The 24,851-nt window shown below is 43.2% G+C and overlaps 1 protein-coding gene across 6 annotated transcripts in view; it reads right to left on the reverse strand.

Moving 5' to 3' along the window:
• Positions 1–24,851, reverse strand: part of PPIP5K1 (diphosphoinositol pentakisphosphate kinase 1) — a 249,331-nt gene that overhangs the window by 184,014 nt on the left and 40,466 nt on the right. For all 6 annotated transcript variants that reach the window (XM_069766131.1, XM_069766130.1, XM_069766127.1 and 3 more), the window contains exons 3-8: positions 24,610–24,805; positions 12,728–12,818; positions 6,100–6,185; positions 5,100–5,254; positions 2,349–2,450; positions 2,093–2,254 (exon numbers count right to left, since the gene is read on the reverse strand). In XM_069766131.1, the coding sequence (XP_069622232.1) occupies positions 2,093–2,254; positions 2,349–2,450; positions 5,100–5,254; positions 6,100–6,185; positions 12,728–12,818; positions 24,610–24,805 (792 nt within the window). The remainder of the gene's footprint in view (positions 1–2,092; positions 2,255–2,348; positions 2,451–5,099; positions 5,255–6,099; positions 6,186–12,727; positions 12,819–24,609; positions 24,806–24,851) is intronic.

The raw sequence follows: 24,851 nt of genomic DNA on the forward strand, positions 1-24,851 counted from the left end.
GGAGATATCCGTGGCTTTTACAAAAGCACTAACAGGCAGGTAGTTGCTACCTACCTGCTGTGCCAGGCGGCATTCTCCGCCGTCACAGACTTCCGCTGTCTTCACATCCACAGAGCGACAGTTTCTCTTCCTGTTGACAGGGCGTGACTACTGACAGCCATCCCTCTGCTGCCTAATTGGGGGAAGCCAGCTGTCAATCAGCAGGACATCATTAGTCCCACCCTGTCAACAAGAAGAGAAACTGCTGCTCTGTTGACAGGGAGTAGCTGAATCTCCAGCAGGAGTGGTCGGGTACAACAGACAGGTACTTGCCTCTGTTAGCAACTACATGCCTTTTTCTCCTCCTGGATATCCTCTTTAAATTTTCAAAATCCTCAATTCCTGGGTAAAATCTGTGTTCAGTGAAGACAGACTGTTACATTATCGAGATAGCATCTTATCAGTAGCGATTTTCACCTATGTAGAAGGGTGGAGGGGAGGTGGAAGGAGGAGCTAGAAGCAGAGCTCCTCCCATCAGTAGAGAATCTTACCAGTAGCCACTGTCATCTATCCCAGTGATGTAACAATCTGTCTTCACTGAATGCAGATGTTACATGGGTACTGAGATTATTAAGAATGAAAAATCACTTGTACTATTGATTTATGAAATAAAAATACAACGGTTACTCTTTGACCAAGAAACAATATCCCCAGTGAGTTAATCACACGGTAGACATTTACTGTGTGTACTACCTTAGGGGTTAATAATTTAGGGGTTAATAATTTTGACACCCCTGGCCACACAGGACAAATGTGACTAAATGTCAGATGTGGAGGTTAAAGCCCCTGGGTCCTGATGCAAAATCTGTCCTACTGCCCTCTTATTTTGCTGATGGTCATTTGGACTTAGACATCAGGCATCTTTATGTGATTGCTCCCATCTTTCAGATAACACCTGATAAAAACATACCGTATATACTCGAGTATAAGCCGGGTACCTAATTTTACAAGAAACTGGGAAAACTTATTGACTCGAGTACAAGCCTAGGGTGGGAATTGCAGCAGCTACAGGTAAATTTCAAAAATAAAAATAGATACCAATAAAAGTAAAATTAATTTGAGACATCAGTAGGTTAAATGTTTTTGAATATCCATATTGAATCAGGAGCCCCATAAGATGCTCCATAAAGTTCATGATGGGCCCCATAAGATGACCATACAAAAATATGCCTCATATAATTCTGCACAAATGATAATGATAGCCCCATAAGATGCTCCATATTAAAATATGCCCCATATAATGCTGCAAAAAGGATAATGATGCCCCATAAGATGCTCCATACAAAAATATGCCCCATATAATGCTCCATAAAGGTTAATGATGGCCCCATAAGATGCTCCATATTATAATATGCCCCATATAATGCTGCACAAAGGATAATGATGGCCCCATAAGATGCTCCATACAAAAATATGCCTCATATAATGCTGCATAAAGGTTAATGATGGCCCCATAAGATGCTCCATACAAAAATATGCCCCATATAATGCTGCACAAAGGTTAATGATGACCCCATAAGATGCTCCATATTAAAATATGCCCCATATAATGCTGCACAAATGTTAATGATGGGCCCCATAAGATGCTCCATATTAAAATATACCCCATATAATGTGGCTGCGATTAAAAAAATAAAAAATGGACATACTCACCTCTCGTCGCTGCCTGCTGCTCTTCAGCATCGCCGGCTCTCTGCAGTGACTGTTCAGGCAGAGGGCGCGCACTAACCACATCATTGCGCCCTCTGAATATGCGCTCCACGCCTATGGGAGTGGAGACGCATGCATATTCATTAGTTTAATGAGCGGTACAATGCTACCACTAGGCACAGGAAGGAAGACAGAAAGAGAGATGCTGTTGCCCGAGATGCAGGGACTGATATGCAGCGATGACATTACGAGGGCGAGTATGATGTCTTCTGCTCCCCCACCCACCCTCCCCCGCCGGCAATGACTCGTGTATAAGCCGAGAAGGGCGTTTTCAGCACAAAAAATGTTCTGAAAATCTCGGCTTATACACGAGTATATATGGTAATTGGAAATACTGAAATACCTTAAAGGCCAAGCAGACTTTACGGGCGACCAGTTTTTCCATGGCAGTCAACATGACTGGATAGCGGATTTCCTTCCCCTCACTGTCACGCTCCACTTTCCCATCCAAAGCTGGAGACTTGCGGGCCTCTGCATGGGCATAATCAGGACCAACTGTATACACCTAAATGACATGGAATCCTGGAATCATTACTATTATTCAGTTTTTCATCACTGGCAGAAAACAAAATAATCAAGGGGTGAGGATGAATTCGTACCTTCACATCAGTGCCATCAGTGGGCATGAATTCTTCATAAATATAAGACCCAGTCTTTCTAACACTGCTCTCTGGAGAATACACACTGCTACGACTGCCAATCTGTAGTAATAATAATAATAATAATAATAATAACCAATGTAAAAACCTCTATAAAATGCTAAACCTTAAAGAGGACTTTTCACCAGTTGGAGCATGTTAAACTGGCCAAATCATGGAATAGTGGATGTAGAGCTGAGTAAAAAAGGTTTTATTCAGCTCTACAGCCACTAAGTGATGATGTGGCCAGTTTAACACATATGGTGAATAAAACATTACAGAAAATAATATATACTCCATTCTACATATAAACATAGAATTGTAGTATAGGACGTGAAAGTATTATCACAGCAATTCAAATTTCATATATTGCTCAATCTTACTATTAGTCTATATGTATATAGCACCAACATATTTCACAGGATGCACATACAGACAAACTACATTACTTAGTAACTAATTACCAATCCAAACAGGGCTCTCAAGAGCTTACATTCTATGAGGAAATAGGTGTGAGATGGGTCACAAAAGATAAATACTTAATATTATTTATTTTTTTAAATCTTAATCCACATTTTTATATTTTATATTGGATTGCTCAATGTGCTAATAATTTATCTTCGCGGCTTTTAATAGACAACAGTTTTGGAAATGGCTTAATTTATGTTTCATTACAAATGTAAGGGTATGTGCACACATCAGGATTTCTTGCAGAAATTTTCCTGACAAAAACCGGACATTTCTGCCAGAAATCCGCATGTGTGTTTTTTCATGCGTTTTTGACGCGTTTTTTTACAAATGCATAGAATAGCGGGAAAAACGCAGAAAATCTGCAAAATTAATGAACATGCTGCTTTTTTTCCCGCGATGCGTTTTTTTCACGGAAAAAAACGCATCATGTACACAAAACATGCAGAATGCATTCTAAATGATAGGATGCATAATGTATGCATTTTTAATGAGTTTTTAGAGCATTTTTACCGTGAAAAAAAACGCAAAAAAACCTGAATGTGTGCACATAGCCTAAAGGTACCTTCACACTGAGCAACTTTACAACGATAACGATAGCGATCCGTGACGTTGCAGCATCCTGGATAGCGATATCGTTGTGTTTGACACGCAGCAGCGATCTGGATCCTGCTGTGACATCGCTGGTCGGAGCTAGAAGGCCAGAACTTTATGTGTTCACTTGTAACCAGGGTAAACATCGGCCCTGCGCTTAGTAACCCGATGTTTACCCTGGTTACCCGGGGACTTCGGCATTGTTGGTCGCTGGAGAGCGGTCTGTGTGACAGCTCTCCAGCGACCACACGACAACTAAACAGCGACGCTGCGGCGATCGGCATCGTTGTCTATATCGCTGCAGCGTCGCTTAATGTGACGGTACCTTTAGAACAGAGGGAAAAAAATCACTCAGAAAAAAAAAAACCTAGAGACTTGACTGTATTCTATGTAAATGCCTTGGAAAAAGTTTGGGAATGGGAAAGGTAAGTGAAAAATTGAATGTCAAATATTACTTTAAAAGGGATTTTATGTGAGTAATCCTTCTTCGTTGTAAAACGTTACAGTTTTCTGATATATCTTGTTTTTTTAACTCCATGCCAACTTGAAGATCCTTGCTTTCTGAATCTAATGGAAACCATCTCAAATCTGAAAATCTATCCCTATTATATTCAGTTTACATAGATGTCGGCATCAAACAGCCGCTGATCAGTAAATATTTACTGATCGACGGTCGTTTAACAGTCAGTTTACATAGGCAGACACAGTAAACAATGCTCATTGAATGATCTGTGTATATATATATATATATATATATATATATATATATATATATATATATATATATAAATATATATGTGTGTACATAGACTGCCAGGACAAAACACTGCCCAGGATGATGGACTTTGTGGAGCACAAAAGATCATTTCAATTGATAAACAAGTTTTGCTCCTTCGATGAATGACTGGCAGCCTATTTATTGAATATTGTTAGCGAGTGTTGCAGTGTAAATGCACCTTTAGGTGGGTGCGCGCCCCGATATTCTATCTCAGCAGCACATTATTTGCATGGGTTTCCAGTGTCTGAATGTATCAAGTCACAGACTGCACAGACACTGTATCTTTAAAACTGAGTAATAAGAAAGTTTCAGGACTTTTTAACTTCTTAATTGTTATTTTAAACAGATGAATATTGGACATGTCAACTCAGCCTCAGCTGATGATTGTTGTGTCCGTGCAGACAGAGGGCGTCCTCATTATATTGTTCAGTGTAATGACAAGGAGAGGCAAGCAGAGGTGGGCTAACGCGGACAGAAATGTTCGGCATTCGTACAGGACAGTCACTGTTCGGGCCTGGATGCCGAACACGGATTTTGTGCTGAAGTCTGGTGCAGTAAGTGGGGTAAGTCCATGGTGCGCGGAGGAGAGAGAGAAAGACAGAGAAAAAGAGAGAAAGAGAGAGCAATTTTTTTCTTTTCTTAGAAGTTTGGGAATCCATTATTTTCAATGGGTTTCTGGTTCTGGTGGAAGTTCAGGTACTATTCTGGTACCAGAACCGAACTTTTTAAAAAGTTTGGGTCAGATGCAAAAACCCGAATTCCACCAGTCGCCCATCACTAGAGGCAAGTGTTGATGGTGCAAAAAGATACAGAGGATATAGAAGAGAACTGGAACCATAGCAGCTCAAACGTGTACATTTCCCACTCCTTACCTTTCTGAAGAGCCTCTGGCTACCACCTCCCGCTGATGTTGGGTAATAGATATATACATTGTGATCTTCCGCACTAACTGGCTTCTCTACAAAGGGCTTAGGGAAGATCTCTCCATTCACTTCTACCTGGTCTTCCCCTTCCACTAGGTTACACTCTGGTAAAAAAAAAAAGGTCTCAAATAAACATTATTAAAAAAAAACAAAAACAAAGGGTGAGACTTCTCACTACAACCGCATAATCAGATCTGTATGCAAGTTACTTCCATGGGGGCACATTACAATCGTAAATTGGGAACACATAGTCAATAAATGTAATATAGGGGCTTGGCCTGGGGCTGACTTTACATTTTCTAATAAGAATTGTGTAAAAGCTTTGATGACCCAGTGAATAGTAGCATGACTGAAGCAATGTCTTTTTTTCTGGCATTTTGGAAAGGTCTTAAACAAAAGTGCAGTGGCTTCATAAATATGGTGTTCACTTTGAATAGTATTTTTCAATGGCGTTACAGGAGAAAACTGGCAGAAATATAAACAAACATCTACCCAAAAGAAGTAATCGCACTGTTTTCACTGCCAGCTAAACTAAAAAGTGTTTTTCCAAATGAAAGGGGTTGTTTCATCATCTTATATGACAAAAATTTAAAGTGTTCTAAAAACTTCTCAAGAATCGAGATTTGTAATTCTATAGCTTATTATTTGTCGCCTAGGTTAAAGACCACCTCTGAACTCTTTCAGAGGTGGAAAGTCTTGGTAAAGATTGCAGCACTTACAAGCTCTTTGCTATGGAGCTCGTAAACCCTGCTATAAAAGTAGCCTCTGCTTCTAGAATTGGAAAGCAAACAATTCAGGATAGCAGTACAATGACGCTGGTCCAGACTGCCAAGCAATCAGGACCGCACGTCTCCAGGCAAGCAAGAACCCAGGTTGTAGCTCCCTTTAAAGCGAGTTTTTCACAGATAAATTTGGTATTTGCCAGATGTTCTTTCAAATGTAAACTTACCATCTGGCTTGTCAGGATCTCTGTTAAGTACTGCATAACGGGGAAGATCTATTCCTTCTTGCTGTAGGATGCGATATACTTCCCTCCTACAGAGCAAAGCGACAACAATTAGTCCTGGATGGAAGCACACAAAGATGATGCCTTACTTCACAATTCTGTCAGAATACCTTAATAAATATCTGTCCTGTTGAGGGCAGAATAAAGTACTGCAGTGCGCAGGCGCCGAGAAAGGTCAGAGAGGCCCGGCGCCAGAGCCCTGCAGTACTTTGCTCTGCCCTCAACAGGGCGGACAAAGTACGCCTGCGCCGGAGCACGATGCCGGTGTCGCATGAAAATGGGAGGTGCCAGAACCGGACCTGCGACACCCATCGGACCGGACCGCCCCCGGGTGAGTAGAACATAACTTATTTTTCTTAACTTGCAGGTCAGACCGGTGGCTTATCTACAGCATTATAGAATGCTGTAGATAAGCCCTGAAAAGCAGTGGCCGCATCTTATAGCGGCAAAATCTGCTGACAGGTTCCCTTTAAATAGAGAGAACATAACCTTTTTCTCTAATGACGGTCAGAAATGTGTGTGTAGTCAGAAATTTAAGGTCAATCAAGCCAGTTTCTTTAGTTGTTACAGCATTTTGTGCTGCCACTAGATCCTACATTGGTCAAGGAGAGGGGCAAGTGCACACGGTGCAGTATAGATAAGGGGGCATTGCTCCAGGGTCCCACTAATTGGACCCAGCCATGAGACTCCCTTGATAATGTACAGGAGCCGTGACAGTCTCTCTAGATTGGCCGGGAAAGTGAGTGAAGCTCCAAAAGGAACTGAATAAAAATAAGGAGATTCTTTAAAAAGACACATTTCACTTGGGTCGCTATTTTCCAAGACGTTGCAGTAACCAATAAACGGCAATTCTGGTGTTTTGATTTTTTTTTCCTCGGTATGCGGTTTACCAATCTGATTATGGTAATTCATTTTCAATTTTGATACATTGGACTGTTATGGACACAGCGATGCTGATGATTCAGTTTGTGGTAAAAATAATCTGATGTCATGATTCACCATGTCGGTATGATTAGCGAAATAACAAACTTACAGCCTTTTTATATTAATTTAGTGGTTGAAGTTTTTTTTTCTTGGTTTCAGTAGCCATTTTCTGAGATGTGTAGCTTTTTTATTTTTCCATTGATTGAGCTATGTGAGGACTTGCATCTGACCTGTAGTTTTCATTAATGCAGTGTTATAGATATATGCTTTGATCACTTCTTATTGCATTTTTTTTCTCAGAGTTGCAACTACTGTAAAATCGCAATTGTGTAATTTAATTTTGTGTTCTCTTTACTGCAGTTAATGGTTAATTTTATATTTTGATATATAGGACTTTTACAGATGTTGTGATACCAGATATACCCAATTTTTTGGATTATAAGATGCACTTTTTTCTCCCGATATCTCAATCCGCGCATGCGCTGCCTCCAGCGGCCATTTTCCCCAAAGTCCACAGCATTGAAAAGCATGGGGAATGGAAGGGACTCCCAACGTTTTGTGAAAAGCCAGAGCCTGCCTTGGCCTCGCAGAGCAGAACGCCCACTTCACCCAGCCACTAGCTTTCTGCAGCAGTGACCCCGCTCCACCACAGTCGCCCCCTCCGGTAAGCTAACATAAAAGCGGACTATAAGACGCACTACCATTTTATTTATTTTTTTTTTTTTACTATTTTCCTCCCCAAAATGTTAGGTATGTCTTATCTGTAAAATACGGTATTTATTTCTGTAATATATCTTTATTAATTAGTGAAATTCTATTTATAAAAGAACAAGAATATATCACCGCGCTACTCCATGTATGTGTAAAGCCAAATTGTGAAGATGTTAAATATGCAAATGAAGAGAAACTTATTGCGGTTATGCCAAAAGGACGGATCTGATCAGTGGCACTTAGTTTAGTGAGGCGATGATCCCAACAATTGGTGGGAGAGGGTATGATCTCCCTGAATTGCCTTGAGGTGGTGTGACCGCTAGAAGATCGATAGTGGTGGATAGTTGGTGGTGAATCTGTGTTGATCCTGGGTGTGGGGACGACAAGTGGTGTGCCTGCGTACGGAAGACTAACCGCTGTGCTGCAGAGGGTGACCGCAGTCGGTGTGTGGGAACCGCTGCACTGGACGCCGACAATGATCACAGGTGCCCTGGCCGGAAGCACGCTGTGTATGCGGCGGAAATGGGATGGGCGGGGTTTCGGCGTGACATCACCGATTGAGAGAAGGACGGGTGCGCAGAAGGAACAAGAAACCAACGCATTTCGAGGGACAGCAGTCCTCTTCGTCAGGGTAGTTGCTGCCTGCGACTTACAGTCATGGCCAAAAGTATTGACACCCCTGAAATTCTGTCAGATAATACTCAGTTTCTTCCTGAAAATGATTGCAAACACAAATTCTTTGGTATTATTATCTTCATTTAATTTGTCTTAAATGAAAAAACACAAAAGAGAATGAAGCAAAAAACAAAACATTGATCATTTCACACAAAACTCCAAAAATGGGCCAGACAAAAGCATTGGCACCCTCAGCCTAATACTTGGTTGCACAACCTTTAGCCAAAATAACTGCGACCAACCGCTTCCGGTAACCATCAATGAGTTTCTTACAATGTTCTGCTGGAATTTTAGACCATTCTTCTTTGGCAAACTGCTCCAGGTCCCTGATATTTGAAGGGTGCCTTCTCCAAACTGCCATTTGTAGATCTCCCCACAGGTGTTCTATGGGATTCAGGTCTGGACTCATTGCTGGCCACCATAGAAGGCTCCAGTGCTTTCTCTCAAACCATTTTCTAGTGCTTTTTGAAGTGTGTTTTGGGTCATTGTCCTGCTGGAAGGCCCATGACCTCTGAGAGAGACCCAGCTTTCTCACACTGGGCCCTACATTATGCTGCAAAATTTGTTGGTAGTCTTCAGACTTCATAATGCCATGCACACGGTCAAGCAGTCCAGTGCCAGAGGCAGCAAAGCAACCCCAAAACATCAACGAACCTCTGCCATGTTTGACTATAAGGACCGTGTTCTTTTCTTTGAATGCCTCTTTTTTTCTCCTGTAAACTCTATGTTGATGCCTTTGCCCAAAAAGCTCTACTTTTATCTCATCTGACCAGAGAACATTCTTCCAAAACGTTTTAGGCTTTCTCAGGAAAGTTTTGGAAAACTCCAGCCTGTCTTTTTTATGTCTCGGGGTAAGAAGTGGGGTCTTCCTTGGTCTCCTACCATATAGTCCCTTTTCATTCAGATGCAGATGGATAGTACGGGTTGACACTCTTGTACCCTCGGACTGCAGGGCAGCTTGAACTTGTTTGGATATTAGTCGAGGTTCTTTATCCAACATCCGCACAATCTTGCGTTGAAATCTCTTGTCAATTTTTCTTTTCCGTCCACATCTAGGGAGGTTAGCCACAGTGCCATGGGCTTTAAACTTCTTGATGACACTGCGCTCGGTAGACACAGGAACATTCAGGTCTTTGGAGATGGACTTGTAGCCTTGAGATTGCTCATGCTTCCTCACAATTTGGTTTCTCAAGTCCTCAGACAGTTCTTTGGTCTTCTTTCTTTTCTCCATGCTCAATGTGGTACACACAAGGACACAGGACAGAGGTTGAGTCAACTTTAATCCATGTCAACTGGCTGCAAGTGTGATTTAGTTATTGCCAACACCTGTTAGGTGCCACAGATAGGCTACGGGGGCTGTTAATTACACAAATTAGAGAAGCATCACATGATTTTTCGAACAGTGTCAATACTTTTGTCCACCCCATTTTTTATGTTTGGTGTGGAATTATATCCAAATTGGCTTTAGGACAATTCTTTTTGTGTTTTTTTACTTAAGACAAATTAAATGAAGATAATAATACCAAATAATTTGTGTCTGCAATCATTTTCAGGAAGAAAATGAGTATTATCTGACAGAATTGCAGGGGTGTCAATACTTTTGGCCATGACTGTACATCGTCCTTAAATAGATTCAGGGTCAACTTTTTTTTTTTTTTCTTCTTCTCCTTTCTTTTCACTGGGACAGCTGCGGTTAGTTGGTATAAAGTGTTTGGAGTTCAATCAATGATCAATGAGGGTAAATAAAGAAAAGTTAGTGGACTGATTGGAGTGATAAATATGGTGCTTGTTTAGAGTTGTCCAAATAAACTGGGCAGTATAAAATCAAAATCTTTATTTGTTTGTGATAAAAACGTGTAAAAACATGTTGCAGCATATTATTAAAAGAAAAAATTAAAGTGGAAAGAGGTCATTAGACAGTGTAAAAATAAATAATGATCCTATGTGTGTATTTACATGCGTAAAAAATAGGATGCTAAAATATATAGCAAAATTTATTTGATTAATATCATGTGCATATACAGGGGGCTTTGGGAGGGTTCCTCTTTGGTCCCAACGCTGTATTGCAATATTAATAGAATGACAGAATCCAGTCATTTCCATTATAGGCGATATATATTGATTCTCCTAGAAGGATTATATACTAAATTAAAAATGAATTATAATCATGGTCCTGAGATATCTAGGTTAGTGATGCTCCAGAGTTATGGTGTTTTTGAATGGTACATATACTGCATGGTATATGATATCTGAGTGTGGGAGAGAGAGCTATCTAAAGAGCAGATGTATGTTAGAATATATGTTCTTACATCGAAAAAATGGGGGGGATATGCGTCTGCTTGCATTCCAATTCTGGTGCAAAAAGAAAAGCATTGCTTTATTAAAATGCGTAAAGCTCATTTCCTGATTTAATCCTTTAGGTGCCAGGGTGTCTAGAGTGAAAATCCATTTGGATTCTGCCCTGGACATTACTTTAATGTAGTCTACCCCCTCCAATTTGGAGGGACTAGTTGGATGCCATAAAAAATTATCCCTGAACAAGCGTTATTGTGGTTTTCACGAAAATGTCGCGAAAGAGGATGACCTTTGAACCCTTTCCTGATATTATCTAACTGTTCCTTAATGCAGACCCTCAGTCGTCTTTTAGTGCGACCCACGTAGATCTTGTTGCATGGGCATATCAGGATGTAGATAATCCCGAAGATTCACAAGTAATAGCTGACCTGATTTGGTATTGGTGAGTGCCAGCCGCATTTTTAAAGGAAGTATGGGTTTTCCTGCCACATTTAGTGCGCTGGCAACACAGGCATTTGCCGCATGATATAAAGCCCGTAGTTTTAGGTAATGGTTGTTTGGTATTTTGGTTTTTATTTGTGGTTAATGGTTTTGTTGTTGGAGCAAGTATTAAACCCAAATTCTGAGCTTTAGTATATACAAATTTGGGTTGGTGTGGTAATAGGTTACCAATATACTTGTCACCCTGCAGGATTGGCCAATGTTTGTAAATTATATTTCTGAATTTTCTATAATTGGAATGAAACTGAGTTATGATTGGTAGTCTGGATATTTGTTCTTGTAGGGTGGGGAAGCTAGGGTTTACTCCAGTTTTGTGTATCATGGATTCTCTGGTGATGTTGGCAATCTCTAGTCTAGATTTCTTTAGAGCCGAGGGATCATACCCTTTTGCTGCGAATTCTTCCATTAATTGGTCAGTTTCCATTAAGTAATCTTCATTATTTGTGCAATTGCGTCCCTTAGGGATCGATGTGAGCCAGATAGGTAGGTGACAGCTGGTTATTTGTATGAAACTATTTGAATCAATATCTTTGGGGTAATATTTTGTAGCTAGTCTATTGTTCTCTACGTAGATGGATAGGTCCAAGAAATTGACATTAGTTCTACTAGTGGTGGGTGTAAATTCCAACCCGTAGTGATTATTATTTAAGTTGGAGATGAAAGATTTTAAAGGTAGTCGAAGGGCCATTCCAAATGAAAAGAATGTCGTCTATAAACCGATGCCACAGGACTAGTCTTGCACGTAGTTTACCTCTTACAAAGATGTGGACATGTTCCCACTTGCCTACATAAATGTTTGCATAGCTGGGCGCGAACCGCGTACCCATCGCGGTCCCGTGCGCTTGGAGGTATTGTTGGTTGCCGTACTTGAAATAGTTGTGCTTTAATATAAATTTAATACTTTTTATGATGAATTCAATTTGCAGTTCTTTAAAGGGCTTCAATATATGTAAGTAAAAATTCGCTGCTCGACACCCTTTACCATGGTCGATGACTGTATATGGAGATTTTATGTCAAGCGTACCTAAGATGAAATTTTCTTCCCATTTCATTTTATCCAAAATTTGTAAAGTGTGATTGGTGTCCTTGAGCTATGCTTTAGGCTTTGCTTTCTAGCAGGTATACACAGAACCTGCTTCAATCACCAACAGCTCTTTATACAAATCTTACCCTTGGGTCAGTCATTTGCTGAGCGCCAGTGAAACTCTATTTATGTTTTTGTAAAACTTTTTTTTTTTTTTTTTTTTTAACTCCTTATTTTATTTTTTAGTTCCCTTATGGAATTTGAATCTGCAATCATCTGATCACTTGTATTATATGCTGCAATATTACTGTAAAGCCCAGCCACATGCTTGCCCCATACACCCGCTATACATGTGCAGCGGATGTCGGGACTGGATTAACAAAACGTTTACAAAAGTGTGATTATCATATGAATTAAAGATTACAGGGGACAATAATATACCTGTCCTGTATAAAATACTGCATATCCAAGTCATTGATCAAGAATGGATTGCGAAGTTTTGAGTAAGCAACAGCTTTATCCAGTGGAAATCCTAGAAGTATAGAAAGGAGATTGTTAGATTGCTGCAGAGCACAATTTATATGCAAACTGAAAACAAGACAATATATTATATTGCTTAATTTTCCATCCTTTTGTAAACCTTGTCCCCACTTTGTTGAGATGTGTTGCTGCCATCAATTTTTGAATGAGTTATATTTTTCGTTCTATAGTGCTACGTATTCACAATTCGCTTTTGTGAGTTTTTGATGCTGCAGATTTTCTGCAGCATTTTTGTACCTATTAGGCTATGTGCCCACGTTCAGGATTGTTCACAGAATTTTACTAATCAAAACCGGACTTTCGCAGGAAATCCAAACGCAGTTTTCTCGCGTTTTTTTTCCGGAGCGTCCCAATACAATAATATATCAGCAAGTCTGCAGATTTTCCGCAAAATTAATGAACATGCTGCGCTTTTTTCCGCAATGCGTTCTTTTGCAGAAAAAAACGCAGCATGGGCACAAAAATTGCGGAATGCATTAAAATAATGGGATGCTTAATGTAGGCATTTTTTTAAGCGTTTTTGCAGCGGAAAACCACTAAAAATCCTGAACGTGGGCACATAGCCTTTGGGTAAGTTCACACAGGGCGTTTTTTTGTTTGTTTTTTTTTTGCTGCGATTTTTTATGCTAATTTTCAGTTGCTTTTTACAGTACCAGCAAAGCCTATGAGATTTCAGAAATCTCATGCACACACATTGGGTTTTTGTATGATCAGTATTTTTTGCTTTGCAGCGTTTTTTGTTTTTTTTTTTTACATAGGGCATGCCACCACTTTCAGCGTTTTTCCAGGATTTTTTCAGCGTTTTCCACCCATTGACTTGAATGAATGGTGAAAAAACGCTGCAAATACAAAAGGTTGACTTTTTTTTTTTGCAACATATTTGCTGCAGAAAAGTTAAGGAGAGCCGGATGTGACGTCACACTCGGCTCTGCTACATCTAGATGCAGGCTGCATGATGCGTTCATACAACCTGTCCTCCAGCAGAGCGGACCCGAACCCCATTCACTTGAATGGGGGGTCCGACATAGGGATTTTTGTGTTACTCACCGTAAAATCCTTTTCTCCGAGACGCTCATTGGGGGACACAGGACTGTGGGTGTATGCTTCTGCCGCCAGGAGGCTGACACTAAGTAGACATAAAAAAAGTTAGCTCCTCCTCCGTCGTATACACCCTGACACTGGCTACCAGAGAATCCAGTTTGGTGCAAAAGCAGTAGGAGAAGTAAAAATAATATCAGCATAAATACAGAAAACTTAAGTCTAGAAAAAACCTCACTCTGATAATATCAGATACAAAAAGACAGTAGCCACCAGGGAGGGAGCTGTGTCCCCCAATGAGCGTCTCGGAGAAAAGGATTTTACGGTGAGTAACACAAAAATCCCTATTTCTCCTTCGCCTCATTGGGGGACACAGGACTGTGGGATGTCCTAAAGCAGTCCCTGGGTGGGAAATTAACTCACCAATAATAATTATCCAGACCACTGTTGTCTATAAGAGCGTTACCGCCACTTGAAGAATCCTTCTACTCAGACTTGCATCTGCAGAGATCTGGGAGAGGACGTTATAATGTTTGACAAAGGTATGCAAACTAGACCAGGTTGCAGCTTTGCAAACCTGTTCTGTTGAGGCCTGATGCCGAATCGCCCAGGAAGCCCCCCACTGCTCTAGTGGAGTGAGCTTTGATTCCAGCCGGAACCATCATGCCCTTGGTGCGATAGGCCTCCAGAATGGCCGCACGTATCCACCTGGCCAGGGTACATTTTGAGGCTGCGCATCCCTTCCTGCGACCTTCTGGGAGGACAAACAGAGCATCCATCTGACGGAAAGGAGCCGTACGGGAAATGTATCTCCTCAGCGCTCTCACGAGGTCCAACGTATGGAGAGCTTTTTTTTTTTTTTTTTTTTTACACGGTACGTAGGCGCCAGGCAAAAAGAAGGAAGAACTATATCCTCATAAAAATGGAACGAGGAAACAACCTTCGGCAAAAAGGAAGGTACTGGTCCGAGTACTACCTTGTCCTGAAGAAAACGTAGAAAGGGAGTACGACAGGACAGGGCTGACAGTTCTGATACCCGCCTTATGGAAGTTAAGGCCACTAAAAATACGACTTTCCAAGAAAGGAAAGTCAAGGAAATATCCTCAAGAGGCTCTAAGGGAGCCTCCTGCAAGGCCCTTAAGACTAAATTAAGGTCCCAAGCTTCCAAAGGAGACTTATAAGTAGGGACCTTATGAACGACTCCCTGAAAAAAAGGTCCTGACCTGACAGGTAGTAGCAATCCTACCCTAAAATAAAAAAAAAAACAAAAAAAAACAAAGAAAGGCCGATAAGGCTGAAATTTGCCTTTTAAGAGTACTTGGAGCCAGCCCTGAATCCAGTCCTGCTTGGAGAAAGGCTAGAATATTAGGGATGGAAAAACGCACAGGAGGCAGCCTGCGCCCTCTACACCAAGAAAGAAAGACTTTCCAAGTGTAAAGAAATTCTGGCCGAAACGGTTTTACATGCATTAATCATGGTATCTGATACCTCTTGGGAGAACCCTGCCTGAGTTAAAAACCCAAGATTCAACGGCCAGGCCATCAAACGTAGGACCCCTGAGTTCTGGTGGTAAAAACGGCCCTTGAGATAGAAGATCTGGACATTTGGGGAGCCGCCACGGAACTCCGGCGAAAAGCTGTACTAGGTCCGCATACCAGGTTCGCCATGGCCAACCCGGAGCGATCAGAATAGCCGGCGCTCCTTCTGACTTGATCTTCTTGATTACCCTCGGGAGCAGCACCAGAGGAGGGACAGATAAGAGAGATGAAACTGGTTCCAAGTCAGTACTGGCGCATCCACGGCGATTGCCTGTGTATCTCGGTACCGGGAGACAAGTCTGGGTACCTTGGCATTCCACATGGACGCCATTAGATCCACATCCAGAGTCCCCCATAGATGGCATATTTGCTGAAATACTTCGGGATGGAGAGACCATTCCCTTGACGCCAGACCCGGACGGCTGAGGAAATCTGCCGCCCAGTTCTCTTCGCTAGGGATGTGGACTGCGGGAATCACCGAGTGATTCCTCTCAGCCCAGAACAGAATTTATTTTACCTCCTGCATGGCTGCCTTGCTGCGGGTGCCCCCCTGAAGATTTATGTAGGCCACGGCTGTGGCGTAGTCCGATTGAATTCGGACCGGGCGACCCGCCAAAAGATAGCAAAAAAAAAAAAAATGCCAAGCTAGTCGAACCGCCCGAATCTCTAAGAGATAGATAGGGAGATCTGATTCCTGAGGAGACCAACGCCCCTGAGCTGTGTGGTGAAAAAAACACTGCTCCCCAACGGAGGAGACTGGCGTCAGTTGGGACTTACCAGCCAATAGGTTGGGGGAAAGAGCTTCCCCCCCCCCCCAGAAGGGACGAGCTGTTTAATCACCATGAAAGAGACTGCCTAACCTGGGGAGACAACAGAAAACTGTGGTTGAGAGAGAGTTGATTCTTGTTCCATACTGCTAAGATTGCATGCTGGAGAGGTCGAAGGTGAAGCTGTGCAAATGGTACTGCTTCTACAGCTGCAACCATCCTTCCTAACACCCTCATACAGGATCGGATCGTATGAGGGTACGGTTGCTGGAGATTCCTCACCTCCCGCTGAAGGGCTAGGACTTTGTCCTGGAAAAGGATCGACAGGACTTGAGAGGAGTCGAAAATCACGCCTAGAAATGAAATCCTCCGAGATGGATCTAGGGATGACTTCCTTAAATTTACTAGCCAACCCAGACAAGAAAGGGAGTCTAGAACAAGCTGGCCCTTTTACTTGCGAGCCTGAAAGGACGGTCCTTTGATCAGAGGATCGTTTATATAAGGCAAGACTACTATTCTTCGAGAGTGCAGAATGGACACCACAGATAACATGACCTTCGTGAACACCCTGGGAGCGAAGGCCAGCCCGAAGGGAAAAGCCGTGAACTAGAAGTGTAGGTTGTTTAGGGCGAACCGGAGAAATCTTTGATGAGAAGAAAAAAATGGGAATATGTAGGCAGACATCCTGAATGTCTATTGAGGCCAAGAACTCTCCCTTTTCCATTGAGGCAATAACTGACCAGAGATATTTCATCCGAAAGTGACGAACGCGGACAAACCTGTTTAAGCGTTTCAGATCCAGAATGGGTCTTACTATTCCGTCCTTTTTGGGTACTACGAAAAGATTGGAATAAAATCCTTGAAACCTTTCTTCTCTAGGAACAGGAGAAATAACCCCGCAGAGACGAAGGGACCCTATGGAATTGTACTGGTCTTGTCAGTGGGACCCGGACCTGGAAAGAACCGGGGAGAAGGCTGACAGACTAGCTCTATCTTGTAACCTGAAGATACGAGCTCTCCCACCCACTGGTCGTGGATAACTTAAAGCCAGACCTGGAGAAACAAAAGTAGACTTCCGCTTAATCTGTTGGAGGCACTCCGAGGAGGTCTCCAAACACTTTTGAGTACTAGATTCTCTGGATATAGTTGACTGGGAAAGCATCTTTCCCCCTTGATGGGCCGTATAGGAGACTCGATTGTCTCGATCCTGATTGGGTCGACCCTGCTCCGCAGAGCCCGATGCTGGAGCCCATCTAGTATTACGAAAGGATCTGAAGCGGGCCTGGAATTGGCAACGCAAAGGCTATCTAATCCTCTGCTGAGGAGAAAGCTAGCTCTTCCCTCCTGTGTAGTTGGAGATAAGCTGATCCAGCTTTTTTTCTTTTTTTTTTTTTCGAATAAGCCACCCCCCTGGTAGGGTAGGGTTGAAAGAGACTTTTTTAGAAGTAGAATCGGCCCATGTACTTAACCAAAGCGTCCTTCTAATGGCAATTGCATTAGCCGCAGCAGAAGAAGGTACAGTCTGCAGCATCAAAGGATGCATTGATCAGATAGCTACCCGCAAGAGCATCTGAGAAAAATATTTCTGACAGCTCTGCTGGCAAATCCCTTTCTTGAAGAGCCTTTGTTAAAGACTCTGACCAAGACAATATAGCCTTAGTAACCCAAGTTGCTGCAAAAGAGGGAAAAAATGCTGAACTTGAAGCCTCAAAAAATGGAACTAGTTAAGCTCTCTATAAGACGATCCGTAGGATCCTTAATGGACAAGCCTTTAGGGAAAGATAGCAAAGTGCTAGCGGCTAAACGAGACACCGGGGGATCTACTGAGGGATCTTCTGCGCATTTACTACATAACTCAGTAGCAAAGGAATACCTAGCCTGCAAGGTTTTTTTTTTGCTCCGATAAAAAGCTTGTCCGGGAGCTCCCGATTCCGAATCAGGTCCTCAAACTCGGGGAGAGAGGAGAAAACCCTATGGGACCTTTTGGCCCGCTTAAATGAGACCTTGTGATCAGAGGGTAAGGCGAGTTCGTCTTCTAACCCCAGTGACTGAATTGACAGTCTCAATCAGGCTATCGACAGACTCCTGAAACCCCGGAGCCTCAAAGTTAAGGGAAACTTCTGACTCATAGACTGTCTCAACGTCTCCACCGCTACTGAGGAAGCCAAGCGAGATACAGACCTCCAGGGTGCCGAAGCCCCAGATGGCCCGAGCGACGCTGTGCGAACTCGCTTTCCACGCGTCTCTAGTTTGAGCGCGGCCCAGCAAGCCGAAGGCTTTTGAGACAGATGGGCTGCAGGCCCTGACCGCCGGAGTCTGAACGGACTTGATTGCTTCAGTTAGGGTGACGGGCCGGAGCTGGAGAGATTGCTGGGGAACTCGCGGGGGGGGGGGAAGGGGGGCGGCTCCTGAGCGCGTTCAGAGTCGCAGACCTCACAGAGACGATTGCTCTGGGCATACGGGAGGGCAGCACGGCAAGCTACACAAACGGTATATAGGACCGTGTGAGACTTGACCTATCTAGACAGTGATTCTGTAAAAGCTATACCCAGGGCTTTAGACAGGGAAAAACAACAGTGCTTCAGCTGTCAGGCTGGAGGGGGAAGCACTTACCCCAGTCCTGTGTTGCAGTGTGGAACCGAACACAAAATGTGCCGCCTTGATCCCCAGCTGTCTTCAGGGGGCGGAAACGCCATGATTGCAGCATTGGAGCGGCCTGTAGTAGGCCGAAGCCGGGACCTCGATTTTCCCCAGCATGGAGAGGAGAGGGCGGACCGGAAGTAAACGCGCCGGAGGGGGCGGAGCCTCACAGCGCAGTCTGTTCTGGGTGGAAGCCGGGCCAGAATGACCCGGAAGAGAACCCGGGACGCCAGGCCGGAGCCTGGAGCCCCTGAAAGGCCGCGGCGCCGGCCGCATTGTACTGCTGCGGCGCCGACTAGCGCCGGACAAGCCGCAGCGCTGAAGGGAGACTGCAGAGCCGCTCTTTACCTGGCGCCGATCGGCGCAGGGACGCCCGGAGCTGCCTAAGAGGTAAAAATCACTTGCATCAGGAGCCCCTTTCCTATCCGTCCCCTATTTTTGCAAGCTGAACCCTCTGAGAAAAGAGGGCTAGCGGGGGAGGGCAGAGAATATGACTCTGTGTTAACCCTAGCTCCATTTTCCACCTTTGGGAAAAGGAGAGGGACCGTCCACCACCCCTCTAACACCACAGCAGAACCTAGGTGTAGAAATCAGGGGGATCACACGGACATCAGAGAGCACCTGTACAGCCTATGGTCTTAAATACCTTAAGGTGGTCAGGGCCAAGTCCGGAGTGCAATCCCACGTCGCGGGAAAGGATACGTGGAGATACTCGCACGTGCTTGCCCGTTGCTGGTTTGGGGAAATCGGACCCTCAAAAGGATCCGTCGCCCCTCTCAATCCATATGAAGTTGAAAGAAATAAGGGTCCGTGACCCAGAGGTGTGCCTCCTTCAGACACTAAGCAAGAACTAGATTCTCTGGTAGCCAGTGTCAGGGTGTATACGACGGAGGAGGAGCTAACTTTTTTTATGTCTACTTAGTGTCAGCCTCCTGGCGGCAGAAGCATACACCCACAGTCCTGTGTCCCCCAATGAGGCGAAGGAGAAATTACAGTGTTTGACATGCTGTCATACGCATGACAGCGCGGAAAATACCGCATCTGATCAGCGGGGAAATCATCCTCGCCGGTCAGAGAGCCGCGGCTCCCACGCTGTCAGAAGACAGCAGGAGCGCTCAGCTGTGAGTTGTGACCGGATAAACTTTACCTCCGATCACTGGTGTCAGCTGATGGGACAACTGCTCCCATCATCTGACACCTACAGCCACTAATTAAAGTGAGAGCAGCAGTGGCGGATGGGATTTTTCATCTGCCGCTCCAGCGCTATAAATAAATGATAAAAAAAAAAAATGGCATGGGTTCCCCCCTAATTTTGATAACCAGCCAGACAAAAAACTCAAAGCTGCGGGTTGTAGCAAGGCTAGTTATCAAGAATAGAGGGGTCCTCATGCTTTTGAAGAAAAAAAAAAAAAAAAGTAATTTAAAAAAAAACGCGTGGGGTGTCCCACGCAGTATCTGAGGGAGATAAAGCTTACAACCGGGAGCGATGCTAATGTGACCACTTCCGGCTGTAAGCAACTGGGGAATGAATGAAACACAGCGGGCGCAGGCTCAGTAACTAGTGGTGACGTCACCGAGCCTGCGGTCTCTCACAGCCTGCCTGAGGTGACCTCTGCACCGTGGGAAAATGCCGGGTAAGAGGATACCGCAGGTAATGTATCTATTCTATCTATCTATTCATTCTATTCTATCAATCTATCTATTCTGTCTATTCATTCTATCTATCTACAGGAAGTTGTTATTTTTTTTCTCTGTGTGCACTCAACTTTATTGGCATTCACAAAGAGAAAAACAAGCATGAAAAAACGTGGCAAAAAACGCACCTAAACCTGCGTTTTTGCCGCAGCTTCTTTCCTGCCAAGATGATCAAGTTTTTCTGCAGAAAAAAAATTCAGCAAAACGCTTGTGTGTGAACTTACCCTTAGGTAAATTAGGCTACCGTACGTTCGTTTTTTTTCATTGTGTTTTTTTACATGTGTTTTTTACGCTAAATAAAGCGGTTTTATTTTTGTATTTGGTTTTGACAAAGCTTTATTGACATAGTCATGTATAAATGACATGCATTTTGATGCGTTTCCGCAGTGTGCTTTTACCTGCGGATTTTTCTAATATAAGGCATGTCTTTGGAAAAAATCTGCACATAAAACTCAGCGTACCCACAAGAGAAATTGACACTTTGTAAATTTGTAACACACCGCAGGTCAATTTACGCTGAGTTAAGAAAAAGCACAGTGGGCAGAAGATTTTTATACATCCCATCCACTTTGATGGACGACAAACTCACATTCAGTGGCCAGTGTCAGGCAGCTGCTACAAAGGGAAATAAAATAATGGGATGCATTAAAAGAGGCATAGATGCTCATGAGGAGAACATAATTTTACCTCTATACAAGTCACTAGTTCGACCACACTTAGAATACTGTGCACAGTTCTGGTCTCCGGTGTATAAGAAAAACATAGCTGAACTGGAGCGGGTGCAGAGAAGAGCGACCAAGGTTATTAGAGGACTGGGGGGTCTGCAATACCAAGATAGGTTATTACACTTGGGGCTATTTAGTTTGGAAAAACGAAGACTAAGGGGTGATCTTATTTTAATGTATAAATATATGAGGGGACAGAACAAAGACCTTTCTGATGATCTTTTTAATCATAAATCTGAGACAGGGACAAGGGGGCATCCTCTACGTCTGGAGGAAAGAAGGTTTAAGCATAATAACAGACGCGGGTTCTTTACTGTAAGAGCAGTGAGACTATGGAACTCTCTGCCGTATGATGTTGTAATGAGTGATTCATTACTTAACTTTAAGAGGGGACTGGATGCCTTTCTGGAAAAGTATAATGTTACAGGATATATACACTAGATTCCTCGATAGGGCGTTGATCCAGGGAACTAGTCTGATTGCCGTATGTGGAGTCGGGAAGGAATTTTTTCCCCTAATGTGGAGCTTACCATTTGCCACATGGGTTTTTTTGCCTTTCTCTGGATCAACATGTTAGGGCATGTTAGGTTAGGCTATTTGTTGAACTAGATGGACTTAAAGTCTTCCTTCAACCTTAAAGGGAAGGTGCCACCAGTTTTCTTGTATTTTGTTTTTTGTGAAATTAAGCTTAAAATAGTAATTCAAATGTATGAATGCAATGTTTGCACTGTTTGCAAACATTTCTATATGAAAAATATTATATATTTTTCTACAAATATACATATTTACCACTAGGGGGAGCATTTTCCGTTTTAGACCTAAAGCAGCTATAGTAAGGATTTACCAGAAGCAAAATTGGGGCAGTAACTGCTGACATCACCATTTCCCTCCCCTTTTGGGTGGTCTAATATCCCTGGGCAGAATGAAGAGCAGCATCACAGGGCAGCGCCATTTTGTGTGTGACTGCCCTGTGACCTGCTATCACCAGCAGTTACTGCATCAGAGGCACAGCTTGTTTACAGAGGAGCAGAACACAGTGGGCTCAGCAGCATTTTTTGTGAATAACATTCTTGCCATCCCCCTTCCCCCATCTTAATCCCTGCCCTGTCAGCTGCCCTGCTCTCTCTCTCCAGGTGTCGCCTCCCTCTCTGCAGGCTGTGAGTGCAGCTTACCGGAGATCACAGGGACTGTGTATGAGGGGGAGGGGGAGACACAGCAGGAGAAGCACACAGGGCAGAGTGTGAAGAGCAGAGGATGTCTGCCCACTGTGCCCAGGACGTGCCTGCCTGGAGTACAGAGGAGCAGTGAGCGCTTCTTCTGTCCTGCGATAGAGAGTAAGTGGAGCTCAGCACATAGCACAGGGCTATAATAAAATGGCAGCTAGTCACACCTACAGCGGTGAGTTGTGCAGCCCACAGAGGCGTGCCCAGCTCACTGCTAATGCTGCTGCAATGTTACAGATAGGGTCAGCGTTGGTCTATTATCTCCTATGTCCATGGGGTGCCGTAATCTGACACTGATAGGGCCCTGCTACTGCTGCAAAACCAAGATGGCAGCCCCCATTGCATTGAAGGGTTAATAAACTTCTTGAATGTGGTTTTGAGCACATTGAGGGGTGCAGTTTTTAGAATGGTGTCACACTTGGGTATTTTCTATCATATAGACCCCTCAAAATGACTTCAAATGAGATGTGGTCCCTAAAAAAAAATGGTGGTGTAAAAATGAGAAATTGCTGGTCAACGTTTAACCCTTATAACTCCCTAACAAAAAAAAAATTTGGTTCCAAAATTGTGCTGATGTAAAGTAAACATGTGGGAAATGTTACTTATTAAGTATTTTGTGTGACATAACTGTGATTTAATTGCATAAAAATTTAACGTTGGAAAATTGTGAAATTTTCAAAATTTTTGCCAAATTTCCATTTTTTTCACCAATAAACGCAGGTAATATCAAAGAAATTTTACCACTATCATGAAGTACAATATGTCACGAGAAAACAATGTCAGAATCACCGGGATCCGTTGAAGCATTCCAGAGTTATAACCTCATAAAGGGACAGTGGTCAGAATTGTAAAAATTGGCCCGATCATTAACGTGCAAACCACCCTTGGAGGTAAAGGGGTTAATAGGAAAAATGTTTTTCCTATTTTCTGCTATCTAAACCTGAGGTGCGTCTTAGGGTATGTTTGCACGGTCAGGAACCAGCAGCGCTTTGGATGCAGCACATGTCCGCTCCATCCAAAGCGCTGCTGGCTTTTGACCGCAGGTGATTCCGCTTTGAGCAGGGGGTTGAGCTAGATGACCCAGGAGGTCCTTTCCAACTCTACCATTCGAGGTGTTCACTGAACCGTGCGGAATCACGGTGTCCTATACATTGGATGGGAAATTTCTCCATAAGATAAATTGACATGCTGCAGTCTCGAAAGATGCACCGCATGTCCATCTCCACAGGGAAGCCAGGGGCATCCCTGCATGCATAGTGGAGATGGGATTTCTTCAAATACCATCCACTATGCTGTAACATCTGGCCGCTGCGGGTTTGGCGCTGTAGATGAAAACAACATCAAACCTGCAACGTTTATTGACCGTGGAAACATACCCCTATAGTCCAAAAAAATGTAATTTTTTTAAAAGAAATCAAATAATGTGTAACTTTTACCTTCGGATCTGTGTTCTATGTTTTGTTGTGATTAAAATATAGCTATAAGACAATTCCAAATCACTGCATTTTTGTTTTCATTACAATGTACAAAGCCTCTTAACTTTTTTTTGCAATTGGAGTTGTAATAATTACACACTGATCTTTGTAGTAATTTTGATTATTTTCCGTAGCTCACTAGTGGAAGTTCTCGCATACCCTTCTGTACTGTGTGTGTATGTAGGTGTACAAACAGTGCACTGGCTTTTAAAAATAGTGCCAGTTCACAGTTCATGGCGGTTACTAGATACCCGTCATTACATGTACACCCATCCCAATTCATTGATTAGTAGACAAGATGCATTTAATTACTAAAAAAGATTTTGCTTTGAAAAGCAGCAAAAGCTAAAGAGCGCTGACAACACCAAGCTAATAAGAGCGCTGACAACACCAAGCTAATAAGAGCGCTGACAACACCAAGCTAATAAGAGCGCTGACAACACCAAGCTAATAAGAGTGCTGACAACACCAAGCTAATAAGAGGGCTGACAACACCAAGCTAATAAGAGCGCTGACAACACCAAGCTAATAAGAGCGCTGACAACACCAAGCTAATAAGAGCGCTGACAACACCAAGCTAATAAGAGCGCTGACAACACCAAGCTAATAAGAGCGCTGACAACACCAAGCTAATAAGAGCGCTGACAACAGAGCATGCAGCACCACACAGAGGAGATTTTACCTTTGGAGTGGAAGGAGATGAGGCAGTCACAAATGGGCCAGTTCTCCACAGGTTCATTCAGGATAATATCTTCAGACATGATAACCACAGTAATGTACTCAAACTTGCACAGGCGTTCCAATATTTGCGTCATGGGCTTTGATTTGGACTTTTTAGTCATGGCACATATTCCCACCACAATCTGACGCTCCGGAGGCTGCAAATCATGGAAGATTAATTAATACATATAACACTATGTGCAA

The sequence above is a fragment of the Ranitomeya imitator genome, chromosome 4 (assembly GCF_032444005.1).
Source record: "Ranitomeya imitator isolate aRanImi1 chromosome 4, aRanImi1.pri, whole genome shotgun sequence".
NCBI lineage: Eukaryota > Metazoa > Chordata > Amphibia > Anura > Dendrobatidae > Ranitomeya > Ranitomeya imitator.